Source organism: Tamandua tetradactyla, chromosome X (genome assembly GCF_023851605.1).
Source record: "Tamandua tetradactyla isolate mTamTet1 chromosome X, mTamTet1.pri, whole genome shotgun sequence".
NCBI lineage: Eukaryota > Metazoa > Chordata > Mammalia > Pilosa > Myrmecophagidae > Tamandua > Tamandua tetradactyla.
Window position 1 is genome coordinate 123,938,230 of NC_135353.1, and position 22,808 is coordinate 123,961,037.

Genomic DNA, 22,808 nt, shown 5'->3' on the forward strand with positions numbered 1-22,808 from the left:
GGCATCATAAGAGACAAAAAAGGACAGTATATACTAATTAAAGGGTCAATTCATCAAGAAGATAAAACAGTCATAAATGTTTATGCTCCCAATCAAGGAGCTCCAAATTACATGAAACAGTTTTGTATTGGCAAAACTGAAGGGAGTGATAGATGTTTCAACAATAATAGTAGGAAACTTCAATACACCACTCTCCTCTATAGATAGAGCAACCAGACAGAAGATCAACAAGGAAATGGAGAAGTTAAATAACTTGATAAATGAATTAGACCTAACAGACATATATAGGTCATTGAACCCCAAAACACAAGAATATAAATTCTTCTCTAGTGCTCATGGAACATTCTCCAGGATAGATCATATGCTGGGGCACAAAACAGGTCTTTATAAATTTGAAAACATTGAAATTATTTGAAGTACTTTCTCTGATTACAATGGGATGAAGCTGGATCTCAATAACCACCAAAGAACGAGGACATTCACAAATAAATGGAGATTAAATGACACTCTTAAACATCCAGTGGGTCAAGGAAGAAATTGCTATAGAAATCAGTAGCTATCTGTAGATGAACGAAAATGAGCAGACAACTTATCAGAACCAATGGGATGCTGCAAAGGCTGTGCTGAGATAGAAATTTATTGCCCTAAATGCCTATATTTAAAAAACAATACCAGTATTTTTAAAGCAGCTAGAAGTAAAAACCTAAAACTGTGAAATTGTAACCCATGTCAAAGTCTGAACTATGTTCTACAACTAATTGTGGTTCTGTGCTTTGAAATTTATAGCTTTTTTGTATATATGTTATTTTTTCACAAAAAAAGAAGGAAAAAAAAGCCGATTGGGATGGTAAAAAAAGAATATTTAAGCCCTCTAGCCTCCTATATTCTGGAGCAGCTAGAAGGAAAAATATGAGAGGATCATATGGTAGCCCAAGACAAACTCTGGGACCTGTCGTGTAATCACCTGTTGAAGAATGCTTTGAAAACTATTGCTTTTTTATTTCTTTGCTTTGTATATATCTTATACTATACAATTAAAAAAGTTAAAAAACAGAACAAAACAAGAAAGATAAAAAATCAATGACTTAACAACACACCTGGAGGAACTTGAGAAAGAACAGCAAACTAACCCCAAAGGAAATAGAAGAAAAATAACAAAGATTAAAGCAGAGGTAAATGAATGGGAGAACAAAAGAATGATAGAAAGAATCAATGAAACCAAAAGTTGGTTCTTTGAGAAAATCAATAAAATTGATAGGCCACTAGAAAGACTAACAAACAAAAAATGACAGAGGATGCAAATAAACAAAATCAGAAATGAGAAGGGGTGCATTACCACAGACCCTGAAGAAATAAACAAAATCATAAGAGGATACTATAAACAACTATATGCCAACAAACTAGACAACTTAGATGAAATGGACAAATTCCTGGAGACACACAAACAAACTACACTGACTCAGGAAGAAATAAAATATCTCAACAAACCAATCATAAATAAAGAGATTCAATCAGTCATCAAAAATCTTCCTATAGTTTGTCCAGAGTGATGCGCCAATAAATCCCAGAGTGATTTGAACAATGAATAAAAAAGTATTTGCAAAGTCCCCTGGGGAGAATGGTGAGAAAGGGGGAAAATTCAACTTCCCCAAGTGGAGAATTCTTGATATTCTCACAAGCAGTGGGGACAACCAAAGCATAGGCTGAGCCCCCATCTTGGGGTTTGTTCATATGAAACTTAACTCCGCAAAGGATAGGCTAAGCCTACTTAAAATTAGGCCTAAGAATCACCCCCAAGAGAACCTCTTTACTTGCTCAGATGTGGCCTCTCTCTCTCAGCCAACATGACAAGCAAACTCACTGTCCTCCCCCTCTCTATGTGGGACATCACTCCCAGGGGTGTGGATCTTCCTAGCAACATGGGACAGAAATCCTAGAATGAGCTGGAACTCAGCATCAAGGTTTTGAGAAAACCTTCTTGACCGAAAGGGGGAAGAGTGAAAAGAGACAAAATAAAGTGACAGTGGCTGAGAGATTCCAAAACAGAGTCAAGAGGTTATCCTAAAGGTTATTCTTATGCATAATATAGATATCACCTTCTTAATTAAGGTGTAATGGAGAGGCTGGAGGGAACTGCCTGAAAATGCTGTGTTCCAGTAGCCATGTTTCTTGAAGATGACTGTATAATGATATAGCTTTTGCAGTGTGACTGTGTGATTGTGAAAACCTTGTGTCTGATGCCCCTTTTATCTATCTTATCACAGACAAGTAAAACATATGGATTAGAAATAAATGAATAATAGGGGGAACAAATGATAAAATATGGTTAGTGGATTGAAATGCTAGTGATCAATGAAAGGGAGGGGTAAGGTACATGGTATGTATGATTTTTTTTCTGTTTTCTTTTTATTTCTTTTCTTGAATTGATGCAAATATTCTAAGAAATGATTATGATGATGAATATACAACTATGTGATGATATTGTGAGTAAGAATGGAATGATCATATGGTAAGTATGTTTGTGTTTGTATGTTGGTATGTTTAATAATTAAAATAAAAAAAAATCTTCCTACAAAGAAAAGCCCAGGGCCAGATGGCTTCACAGGGGAATTTTATCAAATATTCCAGAAAGAACTAACACCAATCCTGCTCAAACTTTTCCAAGAAATTGAGAAAAAAGGAACTCTGCCTAATTCATTTTATTAAGCTAATACCATTTTAATATCAAAACCGGGTAATGATGCTATAAGAAAGGGAAACTTAAGGCCAATCTCCACAATGACCATAGATGCAAAAATTCTCAATAAAGTATTAGCAAATCGAATCCAACAATACATTAAAAGAATTGTGCACCATTACCAAGTGGGGTTTTACCAGGAATGCAAGGATGGTTCAACACAAGAAAATCAATTAGTGTAATACAGCACATAAACAAATCAAAAGGGAAAATTCATATGATCATCTTGTTGATGCTGAGAAAGCATTCGACAAAATTCAGTATCCTTTTCTGATAAAAACACTCCAAAAGATAGGGATCAAAGGCAACTACCTCAATATGATAAAGAGAATATATGAAAAACTGATAGCCAGCATCATACTCAATGCCGGAGAGAGACTGAAAGCTGTCCCCCTAATATCAGGAACAAACCAAGGATGCCCCTTGTCACCACTCTTATTCAACATTGTGCTAGAAGTTCTAACTAGAGTGATCCCTAGGCAGGACAAAGAAATGAAAGGCATCTAAGTTGGAAAGGAAGAACTGAAACTCATTATTTGCAGATGATATGATAATATACTTGGAAGATCCTGAGAAATCTACAGCAAAATTACTTGTTCTAATAAATTCAGCAAAGTGGCAAGATATAAAATTAATGTTTAAATATCAGTAGCATTTCTATACACAAACAGTGAGCTAGCTGAGGAGTCAGTTAAGGAAAAAATTCCATTCAAAATAGCCACTGAAAGAAGCAAGTACTTAGGAATGAACTTAACTGTGGACGTAAAGGACTTGTACACAGAAAATGACATAACAGTCCTAAAAGAAATCAAAGGAGATCTAAATAGGTAGAAAGACATTCCCTGTTCATGGATAGGAAGGCTAAATACAGTTAAGATGTCAGTTCTCCCCAAATTGATCTACAGATTCAACACAATACCAATCAAAATTCCAACAACCTACTTTGAAGATTTGGAAAAGCTAACTCCCAAATTCATCTGGAAGGGAAAGAGATCCCAAATAGGTAAAAGCATCCTAAAAAAGAACAAAGTGGGAGGATTAACACTCCCTGACTTTAAAACCCATTATAAAGCCACAGTGGTCAAAACAGCATGGTACTTGCACAAAGATAGAAGCATTGACTAATAGAATTGAATTGAGAGTGCAGAAATAGATCACCAAATCAATGGTCAACTGACTTTTGACAAGGCTCCCAAATCCTCTGAACTGGGACAAAATAGTCTTTTCAATAATTGAGCATGGAAAAGCTGGCTATTGATAGCCAAGAGAATGAAAGAGGACCCCTATCTTACACCTTACACAAAAATTAACTCGAAGCGGATCAAACACCTAAATATAAGAACTAGCACCATAAAATTTCTAGAAGAAAATGTAGGGAAACATCTTCAAGACCTAGTAATAAGAGGTAGCTTCTTAAACTTTACAGCCAAAGCAGAACAACAAAACAAAAAAATAGATGTTCTAGTTTGCAAGCTGCTGGAATGTAATATACCAGAAACGGAATGGCTTTTAAAAAGTGGAATTTAATAAGTTGCAAGTTAACAATTTTTAGGCCATGAAAATGTCCCAGTTAAAGTAAGTCTATAGAAATATCCAATCTAAGGCATCAAGGGAAGGATACCTTGATTCGAGAAGGCCGATGAAGTTCAGGGTTTCTCTCAAGTGGAAAGGCACATGGCGAACACAGTCAGGGTTTCTCCCCCCACTGGAAAAGCACATAGCAAACATGGTGTCATCCGCTAACTTCCTCTCTAGCTCCCCTGGAGGTGTTTTCCTTCTTCATCTCCAAAAGTCACTGGCTGGTGGATTCTGTGCTTTGTGGTGCAGCAACATTCTCTGCTGTCTCAATTTTATGGCCTTCTCTCTTGTAGTTCTCTAGCTTTTTCCAACGTGCTTCTTCTTTTAAAGGATTCTGGTAAAACCAATCAAGGCACATCTGGAATGGGTGGAGACATGGCGTCACCTAGTCAGGTTTACTATCCACAGTAACTGAGTCACATCTCCATGGAGAAAAGCTAATTAAAGTTTCCAACATACAGTACTGAATAGGGATTAGAAGAAACAGCTGCCTTTATAAAATAGGATTAGGATTGAAACATGACATTTTAAATGAGCACAATAGATAAATGGGAACTCCTCAAAATCAGATGTTTCTCCACTTCAAAAGACTTTGTCAAAAAGGTGAAAAGACAGCCAACTCAGTAGGAGAAAATGTTTGGAAATTACATATCGGACAAAGGTTTGATATCATGTATATACAAAGAAATCATATAACTCAACAATAAAAGAACAAACAACCCATCTATAAAACGAGCTAAAGATATAAATAGGCACCTTTCTGAAGATCAAATACAGATGGGTCAAAAGCACATGAAGAGATGTTCATTTTCATTGGCTATAAGGGAAATGCAGATCAAGACTATAATGAGATACTGCCTCATACCTATAAGAATGGCTGCTATTAAACAAACAGGAAACTATAAATGTTAGAGAGGATGTGGAGAAACTGGGACACTTATGCACTGCTGATGGGAATGTATAATGGTGCAGCCACTAGGGAAGACTGCTTGGTGGTTCCTTAGAAAACTAAATATTGAGTTGCCCTATGACTCAGCAATAGCACTACTTGGTATATACCCAGAAGAGCTGAAAGCAACGACACAAAAACATTTGCACACTGACATCCATTAGCAGCATCATTCACAATTGCCAAAAAATGGAGACAAACCAAATGTCCATCAACAGATGAGTATATCAACAAAATGTGTTATATACATACGATGGAATATTATCCATCAGTAAGACAGAATGACGTCCTGAAGCACATGAGAAGATGGATGAACCTTGAGGACATAATCCTGAGTGAAGTTAGCCAAACACAAAAGGATAAATACTACATGATTCCACTTTTATGACCAGCATAATGGTATAATCATAGGCTTATAATATAGAATATAGGGGATTTAGAGATACATAGATGCTAGAGATGGGTGAACCATTAGCTAATGAGGTTGAACTCCAATGTAAGGGAATAGATAGGAGTGAAGGTGGTTCTCTAGTGGGTCTATATCTAATATTACCATATTGAAGATGAACAAGATTGAAAGAGGTTGTATAGACCTATGTGTCCCACTGGCTCTCACTAGAAATATGAATTAGTTCTTGCAAGAATTACTTCAAAGATATGGTTCTTGTACAAAGAGTGTGTAAGTCCAGGATACAGGGGGAAAACTGCTATTGCATACTATGAGCTATGTTCAAAAGAAAACCATCAGCACTACCACAACAACAGTATAGGTAAATAATGGGGGGAGGGACAAGAGTTAAGAGGAGGTTTATATTTCCTATTTGGCAAGGGTGTGTTTATTGGTTTTCTTTCTCTTGGAAACACTGGAATTATCTAAAATTGAGAATGTTGATGGACTGTGGACTTTGGGCCCTCTACATGATGCCCGATGAATGCAGGTGGCTGAAGGATGCACTGATGGAGAAGTAGATTGGTGAAAGATGGTGTATACTTATGAACAAAGGTTGTGCTGTTACAAAAAGAACAATGTCATGAGGCATGTGACAGTGTGAATGAACATGTGAGACATTTGGTGAGATAAAATAAGGCAGAAGCAGAATGGTATGGTCACCTTTAGAAAATGCTTATAAGAAAACAGGGGCCTAGATTGTAAGCTTTAGAGCAGACACATTAAGTCCGGAAGGGTGATTATTATTTCTGGATTTTTGAGAGGCTGTTTTGTATATATAACCTGATATTAGAGATAAGAAGGAAGCGAAACAAGTTGGGGTTAAAGTAATTCAGAATATAGGGGTAGGGAAAATAGTGTCTGTATTTTAGAACCACACATACTGTTTAAGACCAATGGAAGAAAGATTTATTAAGTCTGGATATGAAATTTTCTGTCATGCATAATCTAATTGAACTTATCTATATAGCTCATTTGAACAATTGAAACACAGGGAACCCAGAATAAGAAAGAAGTTCTTTAGGCCTATATAGATTATTGTAGTATCTGGATATATCCTAGAGTATATTGAACACATAATTAAAAAATATCTCACATCCCCTGAAGGATGTGAGAAAAATATGGAACTATTAAAACTTATCCTCAGGAAATCCCCTGATACTGTGTCAAACTTTAGGTACACCCAAATCAATAGTCCATGCCCTAGATCATGATGCTTACTCTTGTGAAGCTTATGTAGGTAGCTGAGAAGCTTAGACTACCTATAGGTGTGCCTAAGAGTTACCTCTGCAGGACCTCTTTTGTTGCTCAGATGGAGCCTCAGTCTCTCTAAACCCAACTCTGCAGGTGAATCATTGTCCTCCCCACTACATGGAACATGACATCCAGGGGTGAAAGTCTCCCTGGCGACATATGGGAGATGACTCTCAATCTGGCACCATGTGATAAACAATTCCATCCTAACCAAAAGGGGAAAAGAAGTGTAATTAATAAAGTGTCAGTGGCAGAGAGAGTTCAAATAGAGTTGAGAGACTACTTGGGAAGTTGCTCTTATGCAAGCATCAGGTAGACCTTGCTACCTATCATAACCTGCCAATCCCCAACTGGGACCATTCCAGCCAATCCTAAAGAACATCTAGGGCAATATATAAGATTCCACAAGGGTTCCATGCACTAGAGTAACTCTCCAGAAACCTACAACTTCCAGATGGATCCCTGGTCCAGATAAGTCCTGAAACCTAGCGCAGCCTCTCCAGAACATCAGAAAGTTCCATCTCCCTACCCCATATTAGTGACAGACCCTTCCAACATGAAAAAGTTAGAATGGCCATAGCCCAAACTCCCCTAAAGAGAGGAATGGAAAGATCAAAAGTGATGTTTGAGTTATACAGAGAAGATAGGATTTGACAAATGAATATGAATGCTGAATCATTTCATTTGTATTTCTTTTAGTCTCCAGTATTTTAGAGCAGCTAGAAGTAAAAATCTAAAATTGTGAAATTGTAACCCATGTCAAACTCTGAAATATGTTCTACAGCTAAGTGTGGTGTTGTGCTTTGAAATTTATTGCTTTTTTGAATACATGTTATTTTTCACAAAAAAAGGAGGAAAAGTCGATTGTGATGATAAAAACATATTTATGCCCTCTAGCCTCCTATATTTAGGAGCAGCTAGGAGGAAAAATGTGAGAGGATCATATGGTAGTCCATAAACAAAGTCTGGGATCTGTCCTGTAACTACTTGTTGAAAAGTGCTTTAAAAACTACTGCTTTTTTATTCCTTTGCTTTGTATATATGTTATACTATGTATACAAGTATACATTTGTATACAATAAAAAATACTACATTAAAAAATACTACAATAAAAAATGTATACTACATTTGTATACAATAAAAAAAATTTTAAAAGACAGTAGGAAGACCTCATGGCACACTGGCTGGCCTCTCCCTTACCCCTCACTGGTTTGTATCATGCTAGCCCATGCTCCCAGTACAGATCCCTGGTCCTAGTTCTGGAGGGAACATGGGATTTGAGTGTCTGGCCCAATCTGTCTGGTGTTGGCCTGAGGGACTCACCATCCCAGAACTTACCCTACATGTAGAAGGTGGCTATGCTGGTTTGAAGCTGCTATGTACCCAGAAAAGGCCATGTTCTTTTAATCCATTCTTGTGAGTGCAGACCTATTGTGGGTGGGACCTTTTGATTAGGTTGTTCTGAGATGTGACCCAGCCCATTCAAGGTGGGTCTTAATCCTTTACTGGAGTCCTCTATGAGAGCATAAAAGGACAGAAAAAGCCAAGAGAGCAGAGAGAAAAACACCCAGAAAGAGCTTAGAGACAAAAGTCCTAGAAAAGCTGAGAGGACTGACAGAGGAAACCACTGGAACCAGAGAGCTGAAGGCAACAAAACCCAGGAAAGAAGAACCAGTAGACATTGCCATGTGCTTTTTCCATGTGACAGAAGAACCCCGGATCCCAGCAGACTCTCTCTCAGTCCAGTATTGTCCTGTTGATACCTGAATTGGAACATTTTCATGGCCTAAGAACTGTAAATTGTAAAGCCAGCCCATTTCTAGTAGTTGCTGTCTAGTAGCTTTAGCAAGCCTAAGCAGTGGCTTGCCAAGGTTCCTACAGAATCCTGTAGGAGAGCAGTCAAGTCATGCTCCCTGGGACAAAGGATTTTTAACTGTGGTGCAGTGCCCTGGCCAGTGAGAAAACTGTACCCTAGGAAAGAGGGGACATTTGTATCTGTGTAAATGGTGAAATTCCTAGGGCCTCAGTCATGCCGAAGACAAGATGCATGTGCAGTAGGGATCAGGGAGGCCCCTTTGCTTTGGCCTGGAGCTATTCTTCAAACACATTGTATGGATAAATTCAGAAAGATAGCATTCTTATATAAGCTAAAGCTGAGGGAGTTGTCACCACAGACAAGCCCCACAGGAAATGCTAAAGTGTGTTCTGCAAGTTAAAAGGTAAGGGCACTAGACAATTGACCAAAGCTTCATAAATAAAGATCTCTGGTAAAGGTAATAACATGAATAAATATAAGTACTAGTACTATTATAATTTTGATCTGTAATACCACTTTTAATTTCCTGTGTGATCTACAAGGTAAATGCATTAAATATAATGATAAATCTGTGGTTTGTGATTCGTAATATATAATATGGCAAGAACTGTATAAAGGTGAAGACAGGGGTATAGAAATATAGTTTGTGTATACTACTGAAGTTAAATTGGTATCAGATCAAGAGAGGTTGTTATAGATTTAGGATTTTAAATTTAAGCCCCATGGTAACCACAAAGAAAATATCAGAGAATATGCAAAGTCATAGGGGCAAAAAGTAGAGTATAGGTCAGCAGCGGTGGGAGTAGGAGAATGGGAGTTAATACAAAATGGGTATAAGGTTTCTATTTGGTGTAATGGGAAAGTTCTAGTAATAGATGGTGATGAGGGTACTGCAACACTGTAAATGTGATTTATCTCAGTGAATGGTATGCTTGGGTGGGGTTGGGATGGTAAATTTTATGTTGTATATATGTTTCCACAATTAAAAAAAATAGAGCAGCTGAAGAGACAATGACCATTAATTGCAATGCATGATCCTGGATGAATCTAAGCATAAAGAAGAAAAGACTCAAAAGGACATATGAAAAAATTGCAATATAGACTGTAATCATTATATCAATGTTAAATTTCTTGAACCTGATAATTGCAGTTAAAATGACTGCATAAGTGAATGCCCTCATTCTTAGGAAATGTATATGGGAGTATTATGTGTTCAAGGAGTTTATGTGCGATATGCTCGCAGTTGTTCAGAAAACAGATAAGTCTTTTAGTTTCCTAGGCTGCTTAAAGCAATACTGTGACATGGTTTGGCTTAAACAATTAGAATCTATTTGCTTATGGTTTGAGGCCAAGAAAATGTCCAAATCAAGGCAATATCAAGGCTATATCTTTTTCCTGAAGATGTCTGCTGGCAATCCTTGGCTCCTCTGCCACATGGCAAGGCACATGGCCGCATCTGCCGGTCTCTCCTTTCTCTCTGAGTTTCATTGATTTCAGTTTCTTGCTTCTGTGCCTTTTTTTTTTTTTTTTTTTGCCTTTGGTACTCATTCTGTTTATAAAGGACTCCATTAATAGTATTAAGTCCCATTCTGAATGTGGTGGGTCACACCTTAACAGAAGTAACCTCATCAAAAGACCCTACTTACAATGTGTTCACAGTCATAGGAATGGATTAAATTTAAGAACATACTTTTCTTGGGTACATATAACTTCAAACCCCTACAAATAAGTAGATAAATAGATAGAGGACAGACAGACAGATAGATAGATATGGAAAATGTGATATAGTGTTAAAATTGGTGGATCTGGGTATTTGGGGGTGAGGGTATGTTGGAGTTCTCTGCATAGGGTTTGTATTATTTTTACAATTGTCCAGTTAGTTTGAAATTATTTCAAAATAAAAAAATTAAAGTTAAAACCTGGGACAGTGAATGTAAAAGGAGCAAACATAATGTGTCCATAATATGTACAGATAGCACCCTCATTTGGTTACTTTTGGCATGGCAAGCCCTTAAAGGATTCTCTTCTGGAAGCAGGTGGCTTAGGGGCACCAGACATTCCTTGACATCCTCTCTACAACTTTGGTTACAGATAGCGACAAGCATTGGGGAGGACAGAAACCAAGGTCTCAGATCCTGTCTGCAAATCAGGCCAGAAGATGCCTATAGTCCTTTGTCTAGTCAAACTTCCTGGTGGCTACATGACCCAGACTGGCTTCTTTCTTTACCCTGTCTTTCCGTGATGTTTCTCATTTGGCACTTTGGGACTCTCCTGCCTTTTATTCTTTTGAGAGAAAGTGTTCCTGGCCCCTGTTTGATAAGGATGTTTAGGGGATTTTATGTCTCTCTGTGTTAAATACTTCTGATGGTCAAATAAGGATAGCTTATCCCTTGAAGAGTAAGAGCCATAGCTCAGGATCCAACAGACAGGGATTTGAACCCCTGTCAGAATATGCCATAGGCTTAATGACTTATGAGACATAAATCCATATGTCAATGTATATATGTATATGTGCATTTATGTATATATGAATGTATGTGTATTTGTGTGTCTATTTTTTTATTAAATTTTTTTTTAAGAAGCCAGTTTGCAAAGCATGGAAAGGATTTGCAGTTTTGCCACCTCTTTTTGAACAATAGCTAGATCTTATATTGGTATGACTATCTTCAACTTGCCCATCTTAAATGGAACTTACTGGTTTCTCATTTCTCCACATGTATCCTTACTGTCCCTCTTTCCCAGACTCCAAAGATTAATCCAGATTTAATGTCAGGAGATACTGTACACTGTGATCTGATACTGAATAAGCAAAAGCTCCTTAGCTAACATGTCTGTTCTAGTTTGCTAGCTGCCGGAATGCAACACACCAGAGACGGATTGGCTTTTAATAAAAGGGGATTTATTTTGTTAGTTCTTCAGAGGAAAGGCAGCTAACTTTCCACTGAGGTTCTTTCTTACGTGGGAAGGCACAGGATGGTCTCTGATGGCCTTCTCTCCAGGCCCCTGGGTTCCAACAACTTTCCCCAGGGTGACTTCTTTCTGCATCTCCAAAGGCCTGGGCTGAGCTGCAAGTGCTGAGGTGAGGTATGCTGAGCTGCTTGAGCTGTGCTACTTTGAGCTCTCTCATTTAAGCACCAGCCAATTAAGTCAAACATCACTCATTGTAGCAGACATGCCTCCTAGCCGACTGCAGATGTAATTAGCAACAGATGAGGTTCAAGTACCGTTGGCTTATGTCCGCAGCAACAAAACTAGGTACGTTCACCTGACCAAGTTGACAACTGAATCTAACTACCACAACGTCCATGCTGTATTAGTTTCAAATGTATGTTTATAATGAGCTTCTGTGGCACTATCAGAACTGGAAGTGGCTAGCTGAATTACTTCTGAATCACCAGACTAAACTAGTTTGATTGTCAAAGCAGAGGATATTTTAAAACCACGTTAAATAGCATTATTCAGAAGTACCTTCAGCTATTACTTGATGAAATAGAAACAGTAAGTAAAGTTTCTTTTGTTAGAGACTTTTCATTTGTTTCTTATGTTCACCATCAAAAACCACAATGTGATTCCTGCTTTTGTGTTTTATCCAGAGACACTTTTTCAGAAATCTTGGGTCTATTCTGGCTTATGCCTTCTTGGGGACTGCTGTTTCTTGCTTTATTATTGGGTAAGTCATATAATGAAATTAATATCCTTTCAAAGAGATGAAATCTATGTGAGCCCATAGAGCTCAATATTTTCATATTTGTGGTGTGATGACAGTGAAGATCTAGAGCTGCACCATTCAATGTGGTAACTACTACCCATGTATAGCTATTTAAATTAAAATTAAGGTTAATTAAAATTATGTCCAGCATCCAAATTTTGGTTTCTAAAACTTCTCCAGTAGCACCAGGGACCTTTGCAGAAATAGCTGCTTCTAGGGCTGGGGCAGAAAATATACAAAATGAACTTGGAGCATCTTGTAGTGCCAGAAAATAAGAAAGTGCTGAAAACAAACAAATAATTTTTGCACTGATGTTCATAGTGGTATTATGCACAGTTGCCAAAAGACAAAAGTAACCCACGTGTCATCAACCGATGAATGGATAAACGAAATGAGGTATATATACACAATGAGATATTATTCAGCCATAAAAAGGAATGAAGTTCTGATACATGTGACGACATGGATACACCTTAAAGATATCATGTTGAGTGAAATAAACCAGTCACAAAAAGACAAATATTGTATGATGTCACTCATAAAATAATTAGTATATCCAAATTCATAGAGCTGGAAACAGAATATAGGTTACCAGGGGCTAGGGTGGGGGTGGGGAGTAGGGAATGGGGAGTTAATGTTTAATTGGTATAGAGCTTCTGCTTAGGATGATGGAAATGTTTTGGTAATAGATGGTGGTGGTGGTAGCACAGCACCGTGAATGTTATTAACACCATTGAATTCCACATTTGAATGTGGCTTAAAGGGGAAATTTTAGGTTATATATATGTTACTAGAATAAATAAAAAAAAAAACATAGGACAAACAGTGAACCGTAATGTTAAGTATGGACTCTGGTTAATGGTACAATTATAATAATATTCTATCATCAATTGTAAAAAAGATAGCACACTAATGCAAGGTGTTATTAATAGGTATATGGGAACTCTGTATTTTCTGCATAATTTTTCTGTAAACCTAAAGCTTGTCTAATTAAAAAATTATATTAAAAAAAGAATGTTACAAGAGAAAAACCAAGAAACAGGATGGGCACATGTCAAAAGGAAACAAGAGCCCAATCTGAAAGACCTCCTAATGGCCAAAGCTGAAACAATTTGAATCACAAAATAAACATCATTGCATGGAATTATAACTGAAAGTATAAAGTAAATATCTCTGAGTCCAGTCCATACAGATAGACATATGGGGGAGAGGCAACAAACCTGTGCAGAATTTCAAATAATTGATGTAGATGCTCCTTCCTCTAGGAGGTAGAGTTTAGCACCCACCTTCTCCCTCTTTGAGTGTGACTTGTACATAGTGACTTCCTTCCAAAAATAGAGTATGGAAAGGGGAATAAAAGAATATCTTTACAGTGCAGGAACCTGACAAATACTACCTTAGCCAGGAGATCACAGTCAGTTTAAGGTGTGATGAATCATGTTGATAATATGTACCCTTCATATATGTGATGAGAATCCACTTTACCTCTCTGGTCATCCTACAAAATGACATTACCCCAATCTAATTATGAACAAAAGATACAAATCCTAACTGAGGCATATTCTACAAAATACCTGATTGACAACTACTCTTCAAAAATGTCAGGGTCTTCAAAAACAAGGAAAGTTTGAGAAGAAGCTGTCACAGCTAGGAGGAGGCTGAAAAGACCTGACTACTAAATGTAACAAGATATCCTGGGTAGGATCCTGGACCAGAAAAAAAGCAAGGTAAAAAACGAAGGAAATCTGAATAAATATGGATTTTAGTTCATTAAAAATTATTAGCTGTACATCTGGAGATGAAGGCAGGGGCCAGGGCTTTTTCTGCCATCAAAAAAAGGAGGGCCTCGGACTCTGTCCTTTAAGAGGTGAGAAGCCATTGAAGAGTGGCAGGTTAGATAACTGGTACTGGGGACAGTGGGCAGCAAGATGAGGAAAAGGCTGTTAGGGAGAAGTCTATTGCCCAGGTCTAAGAATTTGGGGGAAGGAAATGGAAAGGAAGGTCCAGTTTCAGGTAATCTTTAAAAGGTGGATGAAAAAAGCCTTTGGAAAGCAACAAAGCAGCAAATCAAATCTGTATCATAGAGTAACTGAATTTAGGAATGTTTAAGTGCGTGGAACAGTACCTGGCACACAGGTACCCTTTATGTTATGGCTATTTTTTTTTTAAAGGATTCAGTTTTGGAAATAGTTTTAGGAGCCCAGGATACAAAGATAATTGATGACATGGTCCTTACCATCGATAATTTTATTATTAGAGGGTTAACTATAGAATTAATACCATGGTTATATTTACTCTCCTATTTCCTGTTGCTGCCACTGCCACCACACACAAATCCTTAGTAACATGTAACTAGGCCTTTTACCACTCCTCACTCCTGCCCCCAATTCATAAGCTATCCTTGTAAGAAGTGTTCTCGAGCACATAGAGTATTTAAATTGGAAATCCTTCTAGTAGCACACCACACTACATGGTAAGAAGAGGGCTGTTGCCAGACCCATACAAAGAGTGACAGGCTAGATATGTTAATATGTACACTGATGTTCTAATGGGATGTTTAGATAAGTTTTCGTCCCTTTTTCCTTCTTAGAAATAATTCTTGGCAGAGAGGTGGTAAAGGTCAATTACCTGGGTCTTTGTAATGAGCTTACATTTTTTCTCTCCAGCTCCATCCAGTCCATCCATTTCCATGACTTTAAATGCACTGTCTTAGAATTCTATGAGTTTCCTGGCAGTTTATTGCATGTTATGTAGGTGTTTTCCTCTCCCTTTCTCCTCTGTTACACAGTTAACTTAAGATGCCTTTAGCTTATTGCTGATTGAAGACCAGACTTTATAGTTGCTGCAGTTGTTATTCAGCTACAACCTAAAAAAAAAAAAAGAAATTCTGAGATATTTCACAAGATGACATTAGCTGCAACCTGTTACTTGGTACCAAAGTCCTATTTGCCCATGTTTCTGGTAAATGTCCAACCATTAGCTGCTACTTGATGTTTTCATAAATCTCCTTTGAAGTATAATATTTTAGTACCACTGTGCTTGCATATTTGCTAGGCTAACAGATTAGGAGGGTTTTATTTCTTTTTCTCTGTGCTCTCTGGAGGAACCATCCTCCAAACATAGTTTATCTTCTTTTCTTACAGAAATCTCATGTATGGTGTAGTGAAGCTCATGAAGATTGTGGGACAGCTGTCAGATAAATTTTACTACACAGATTGTCTTTTTTTTGGAGCAATTATCTCTGCCACGGACCCAGGTATCTGTATATTTGCCGTACTCATTATGACATTCCATTATCATTTTTTTAAAACCTGAAAAAAAATTAAGAGTAATCACCACTTCCTACTTCCCACAACCTAAAAGGCAGATGCAAAATATATAATGATAAATCGATGGTTTTTAACTTATAATGTATAAACATGTAATTTGTGACAAAAACAACATAAAAGTGGGGGATGGAGGGGTTTAGGCACACAGTTTATATATGCCATTGAAGTTGAGTTTGTATCAAAGCAAATGAGATTGTTATAGATTTGGGATGTAAATTTAAGTGCCATGAATATGCAAACTCACAGAGACAGAAAATAGAGTATGGATTACCAGGAGTGGGGAGAAGGAACAGTGGGGGAGTTAATGCTAAAAATAAATATATATTTTCTGTATGAGGTGCAGGGAAAGTTCTAGTAATGGATGGTGAGGGTACTGCCACCTTGTGAATGTGGTTAATCCTACTGTATGGTATTCTTAGAGGGCTGGGAATGGAAGATTTATGTTGTATATATGTTTCCACAATTAAAAACTAAAAAGAGAAAGTAATGAGATAATGAGAAATGCAATACATGCCACTAGGTAGAGTCTAAAAATGGAAACTGAAAAGGGCTTTATTGCAGCATAAGAAAAAATAGAAATATAGACTGTAAACTTCATATTGTTAAATTTCTTGAACTTGATAACTACACTTAAGGTGATCGTGTAAGTGAATATCCTTGTTCACAGGAAATGAACATGGAAGTATTAGTGTCCAAAGATTATAATGTCTGCAGCCTGTTCTCAAATGTTCAAGAAATAGACAAACGGATGGTAGAATGATGGCAAAGCTGGCAAAATTTTAAAATTGTTTGCTCTCAGGGTGTGAGGGTATGTTGGAGTTATCTGTATGGAGTTTGCATTATTTTTGCAACTGTCCTGTAAGTTTGAAATTATTTCAAAATGAAAAGTTAAAAAAATTTAAGAGTAATCATTAACTTTTGTTGCAGTTGAGAATGTAATATTAACATGGAATCGTGGCAAAAGTGACCAGTAAATGGGACTGACAGATCACTTTTCTAAGAAAGGCAGGCATTTCCTTTTTGTCTTTCATTTTAGAGTGACTAATTTGGTTCTAATTTCTACATGCATAGTTTTCTTTCTCAACATTGAGCTTTTGTCTTCTTAGGAAACGTATCATTTGATTTAAATAACACCTTTCCTTAGTGGAAATATACACGGGTAGCTTTAGTAAATGTAACTTAATTTGTAAACTGCTTTTGTACAATATTCCTATGTGATTGTGTACCGGGACACTTCCGATTCCTAAATTTCTTAACCCTGTATTTTTTGAGTGTTGATTGAGCTAATTTTTAAAAGTGGGATGATTATTTATCCCCTCTACCCTACAGCTCAAAAATCAGAAAAAAAAAATCTCTCCTGTCCAAGTTGGAATCCATAATTCAATTGATTTGCATCCAGTATTTACAGTTATTCCTTTCTTTAATGTCAGCTATTGAGAGTACATCTTAGAAAAAGAGTTGATGGAGAAAGGACTGGTCCTGTCTTAACAATGGAGACGAATGGTCTTTTCATTGTCTACTATGCTCTGTAACTTTCTGTTCAGTAATGGCCTTAAAGACCTAAGATTCCCCACTTGACTGTACCTCTTGGGGGTCCTCTAGACCCAGGCCATCCAGTAGACCTTTCCACCATAGTAGAAATGTTCTATAATCTGCTCAGTTCATTATGGTAGCCAGTAGCCACAAATGGCTATTGAGCACTTGAAATGTGGGCTGATGTAACTGAAGAACTGAATTTTAAATTTTATTTTAAATAATTTAAATTTAAACAGCTGCCATATTGGACAGTACACCTCTAGACAGTTGTGTGGTTCCAAAGAATCTTGGTATTCCAGAAACCATTTGACCTCTCTTACCCTCCCCTCCCCCATATTTTATTATAAACACTCTAAGTGGTACTGAAGACTTGACTGGAAAAGGCAACCTGGTTTGCGGAACGAATGTGGGGTGTGGAATCACATGTCTTGGTTCTAACTCGCACTGCTGGTCACTGATTTGGTGGCCTAGGCATATTTTATCTCCTCCAGATCAGTTTCCTTGTCTATAAAATAGAAATAATGGTACTTTTTTCCTAGGGCTGTTGTGAAGATTAAATGAAACAACACATTTAAAATGCTGAGCATGGGATCTGCTAATTATGTTGTTCTCTATCCACCTCTTACTCGGGCAGAGATTTCTGTTTTCCCCGTGTTTTTTTTTTTGAAAAATAGCAGCCCATAACTTAACCCAAGCATGTTTCTAAAGCACACTCTGAAAAGTAGCATTATCATTTTAATACTGTGCTGTGGTATCGGTAACTATGTACAAATTTATATCTAATGATAAATACATTGTTCTTAAGTCAGTGTTTGATCTCTCTGAAAATACATTAATAACTGTGCTCATCTGTAACTTTATTAATAACTTCTTACTAGTACCACCAACAAGCAAAGGAAGATTGGTGTAACATAGAGATTACTAATATTGTTTTCTGAGCTATCAGTGTTGCTTCATTTAATTGGATAGAAAGGCTTATTTTTTCCAGATTATCTTTATAATTGTTTACTTCCCTTTAATGTGTCTCTGCCATAGTAGAAAATCATGGTAGAATTACCATGATCCAGCATCTTTATGTGGTCTGTCAAGATGGCTTGGCACAGTAGGCTTTGATATAAATGAAAGTTCTAGAAAATCAAAAGTTTAAACTTATTAAATATTAGGACATTAACTGCCTTTTAAATGGAAATCTTTTTGAAATGTAAAGTGTTTTTTTTTAATTTAAAAGTGTTTTTACTAGCCCCCTGTTGTTTGAATACTTGGACCATAAAAGAGATAAAAACTTAAGTGCAGAGTTAATGGAGACCAGAAAACCAAATTGACTTCCTGTGCTGATGCAACAAACAGAATTTCTGATATTGTGATACAGAGTGGTATTGACTTATATAAAGAATAAAAGGTCCTTGTCCCTGATTACACTGTACTTGGCCCAAGAATCCAGTCTTTGACTTTCCTGTTAAAGGAGATACAATATGTGTGGGGTGAGTAGGCTGCTCTGTAACCAGCTACCCTTTGCATTCTGTGGTTGTGTGTTGTGGGTACCATGTGCCTTCTCTGTGGACTGTTGCATTGAATGGTTTCAGAATTAAGGAAGAAAAATGTAAGTTTCCAACCCATAATGCATTCCTAGATAACTACCAGAGAAAATGAGTGCTATACCTTTCTGTGAACCATTATGAAGCAAGTCCCCTAATTATGATTCTGTCACTTTTACACCCCTCTGGTCAGTTAGGTCTACTCACTGGTTTCAAAATTTACGATCTGTGTAGTCAAAGACAAATTCTCTAGTTTCATCACCTAGGCTGGTCAGTCCTTTGCTTAGCCGTTGAGACTCAGTTGAAATATGCCACTGCTCCGTAGCACTTTGTCTAGTCTATTTTGTACATAATGGTGGTTATGCCCTGTACTGTGTGCTCACAAGTGCTTTTTAGTATATAGATGAAACGATCAAGAAAAGATAATTGAATGAACAAATCCATGTTCTTGATTTTTCCTTTTTCCAATATCTGCTGGGTTCTTTCATTCCCCCCATTACTTTTCAGTACCTGTACCAGCTGTCTTCAAATACTTGTGATTTTTCAGTTCATGTCCAACTGGAAACAGCTGTTTTAATCCTGCTCTCTATGATTTCAAAGGTCCCACTGTGGGATGAGTAGTCTGTTTAATCCCTACCTTTAGAACCACACACCCATCTGTCATCCCTACCCCATCATCTCCTGGTTGCCAGCATCCTCATTCCTCATCTTGGTCAGGCACAGACTTGCTCAGGAGGGGTATGGCACAGTTTCTGAACTGTTTTATAGGGTGGATGGGCAGGGAGAATGAAAAGTTGAAATTCAGACCAGCCAAATTTAGATCAGTGCAACACAACTGTTAACTGTTATTATTATTATGGATGCTATCCTTTATTGCCATGGATAAATGAGCTAACTATATATTTTTTAAGGATGAAGGAAAGAGATTGATTTTGCATCTTACATTAAGATTTGTATTATGGAAGGATGGAGCCAAGATGGTGGCTTAGTGAGGTGTGGGATTTAGTTCATCTTCCAGAGCAGCTAGTAAATAGCCAGGAACAGTACAGAACAACTGCTGGGCCACCTCAGTGACCAGACACAGAGCATACACACTCTGCACAAGCTGGACCAGCTGTGATCCCACCCAAACTTTTGAGTCCCTGAGGCAGCCGGCGCCCCTCCCCCACAGGCTGGTTCCCAGAGGAGAAAGGAAAGACACTTTACTAGCAGCAAGGGGCTGAGCCCAACCAAGCTCCAATTTGTGGAATTAATTAACAGATTCTGACTACTAAAAATAGGCCCCCAGCTTAGCTGAACCTGGAGTAAAGGCTGAGATTGCTGTTTTTTGCCCCTGCGCAGAAGGGGCAGGGCTGATGGAAAAAGGGAAAAAAAAACAACAACAGTTTTTTTTGGATTGGACAGCACAAAATACTTGAAAGGGTTTGGGCCCTGAGGGAAAGGAGGGAGTACATAAGTCCTGGAGATACACAGAGCAACGTACCAACTTAAGCTCTTGATTGGCAAACCCAAGGAATAGGGGTCTTGCTCTGAAAAGGATTTTTCTTTCTTTTCTTTTTTGTGGCTATGTTTCTACTGCTTGACTCCTCTTTGCATACAACTCAAGGCTTCTCAGGTGCTAACTGCCCTAGGTGAGGCCAGAATTAAGCTTGTCTGGGAGCTTGTCGGGAAGTTGTGCCTTCCCCAGGAGAGGGGTGGGGCCCAACTCAGGAGGAATCCCTCCCTCAAGGAATTCAGACACAAGGGTCTGGAAAAACTGAAGCCATTAGACCCAGCCTACAAGCTCTCCTCTGTCTCAACCATGCCACCAGCAGGGAGAGTCTGCTGAAGTTAAAGGTACCACATCACTTTATGCTGGTGGGACCCGCAGGCAGACAAGCACCATATACTGGGCAGGATAGGAAAAGCACAGAGTCTAGAAGCTTCATAGGAAAGTCGTTCAACCTGCTAGGTCTCACCCTCAGGGAAAACTGACACAGGTGATTCTTTCCCCTGAGAGGAGGCCAGTTTGGTCTGGGAAATTCTGACTGGGGTGTATAATGCCTAAGTAGACCTTTCTAAGGGGGGAAAAAGGCACCTTACAGGCAAGGCAAGAAACAAGGAAACAAGAACTGAAAAATTCTGATCTGTTAAACAAAACCTAAGCTAGAGGTCTGAAATAAGCTGAATTGAATGTAAAAGAACAAATAGATAGCAAAATCATCCAGGAAGAAAATCCTAGGTAAAAAAAGTGAAAACAATCTTCAGAATAAGCTAATTAAGTTTATTAGTTAAGTAATTAATTAGATAACTAAATGCCTAGACACCAGCAAAAAATAATGAATCATACTAGGAAAATTGAATAGATGGCCCAGTCAAAGGAACAAACCAACAGATACAAGAGTTGGAACAATTAATTCAAAATGTTCCAACAGACATGGAAAACCTCACCAAAAGTCAAATCAATGAATTCAGGGATGATATAAGGAAGGCAAGGGATGAAAAAAAGAAGAAATCGAAAATCTGAAAAAACAAATTACAGAACTTATGGGAATGAAGAGCACAGTAGAAGAGATTAAAAAAACAATGGAAATGTACAATGTTAGATTTCAAGAGGCAGAAGATAGGATTAGTGAACTGGAGGACAGCACATCTGAAATCCGACAAACAAAAGAATATAGGGAAAAGAGTGGAAAATGTGAGCAGGGACTCGGAATTGAATGACAACATGAAGTGCACAAATATACATGTTGTGGGTGTCCCAGAAGGAGAAGAGAAGGGGAAAGGAGGAGAAAAACTAATGGAGGAAATTATCACTGAAAATTTCCCAATTCCTATGAAAGACTTAAAATTAAGTCTTTCCAAGAAAGTGCAGCATACCCCAAACAGAATAGATCCAAATACATGTACTCCAAGACACTTACTAATCAGAATGTCCGATATCAAAGAGAAAGAGAGAATTTTGAAAGCAGCAAGAGAAAAGCAATCCATCACATACAAGTGAAACCTAATAAGACTACATGTAGATTTCTCAGCAGAAACCATGGAGGTGAGAAGACAGTGGTATGATATATTTAAGATACTAAAAGAGAAAAACTGCCAACCAAGATTTCTATATCCAGCAAAATTGTCCTTCAAAAATGAGGTGGAAATTAAAACATTTTCAGACAAAAAAATCAGTGAGAGAACTTATGACCAAGAAACCGGCTCTGCAAGAAATACTAAAGGGACCACTAGAGACAGACAGGAAAAGACAGGAGAGAGAGGTATGGAGAAGAGTGTAGAAATGAAGACTATCAGTAAAGGTAAAAATAAGAAAAATTAGATATGACATATAAAATCCAAGAGGCAAAATGGTAGAAGAAAGTATTGCCTTTACAGTAATAATACTAAATGTTAATGGATTAAACTCCCCAATCAAAAGACATAGACTGGCAGAATGAATTAAAAAACAGGACCCATCTATATGCTGTCTACAGGAAATGCATCTTAGACCCAAGGATAAACATAGGTTGAAAGTGAAAGGTTGGGGAAAGATATTTGATGCAAACAACAATCAGAAAAGAACAGGAGTAGCTATACCAATATCCAACAAATAGACTTCAAATGTAAAACAATGAAAAGAGACAAAGACACTATGTATTAATAAAAGGAACAATTCAACAAGAAGACATAACAATCATAAATATTTATGCACTGAGCCAGAGTGCTCCAAAATAAATGAGGAAAACACTGAAAAGAGAAATAGACACATCTACCATAATAGTTGGAGACGTCAATTCCCCGCTCTCATCAACAGGCAGAACATCTAGACAGAGGATCAATAAAGAAACTGAGAATTTGAGTAATACAATAAACAAACTAGACTTGACAAACATTTATAGAACATTACACCCCACAACAGCAGGATACACCTTTTTCACAAGTGCTCATGGATC

The 22,808-nt window shown here is 37.6% G+C and overlaps 1 protein-coding gene across 1 annotated transcript in view; it reads left to right on the forward strand.

The window, feature by feature from the left end:
- SLC9A7 (solute carrier family 9 member A7) overlaps positions 1 to 22,808 on the forward strand; it is a 182,921-nt gene that overhangs the window by 104,539 nt on the left and 55,574 nt on the right. The window contains exons 4-5 of the mRNA XM_077145215.1: positions 12,376 to 12,452; positions 15,635 to 15,747. Coding sequence (XP_077001330.1) covers positions 12,376 to 12,452; positions 15,635 to 15,747 — 190 coding nt within the window. The remainder of the gene's footprint in view (positions 1 to 12,375; positions 12,453 to 15,634; positions 15,748 to 22,808) is intronic.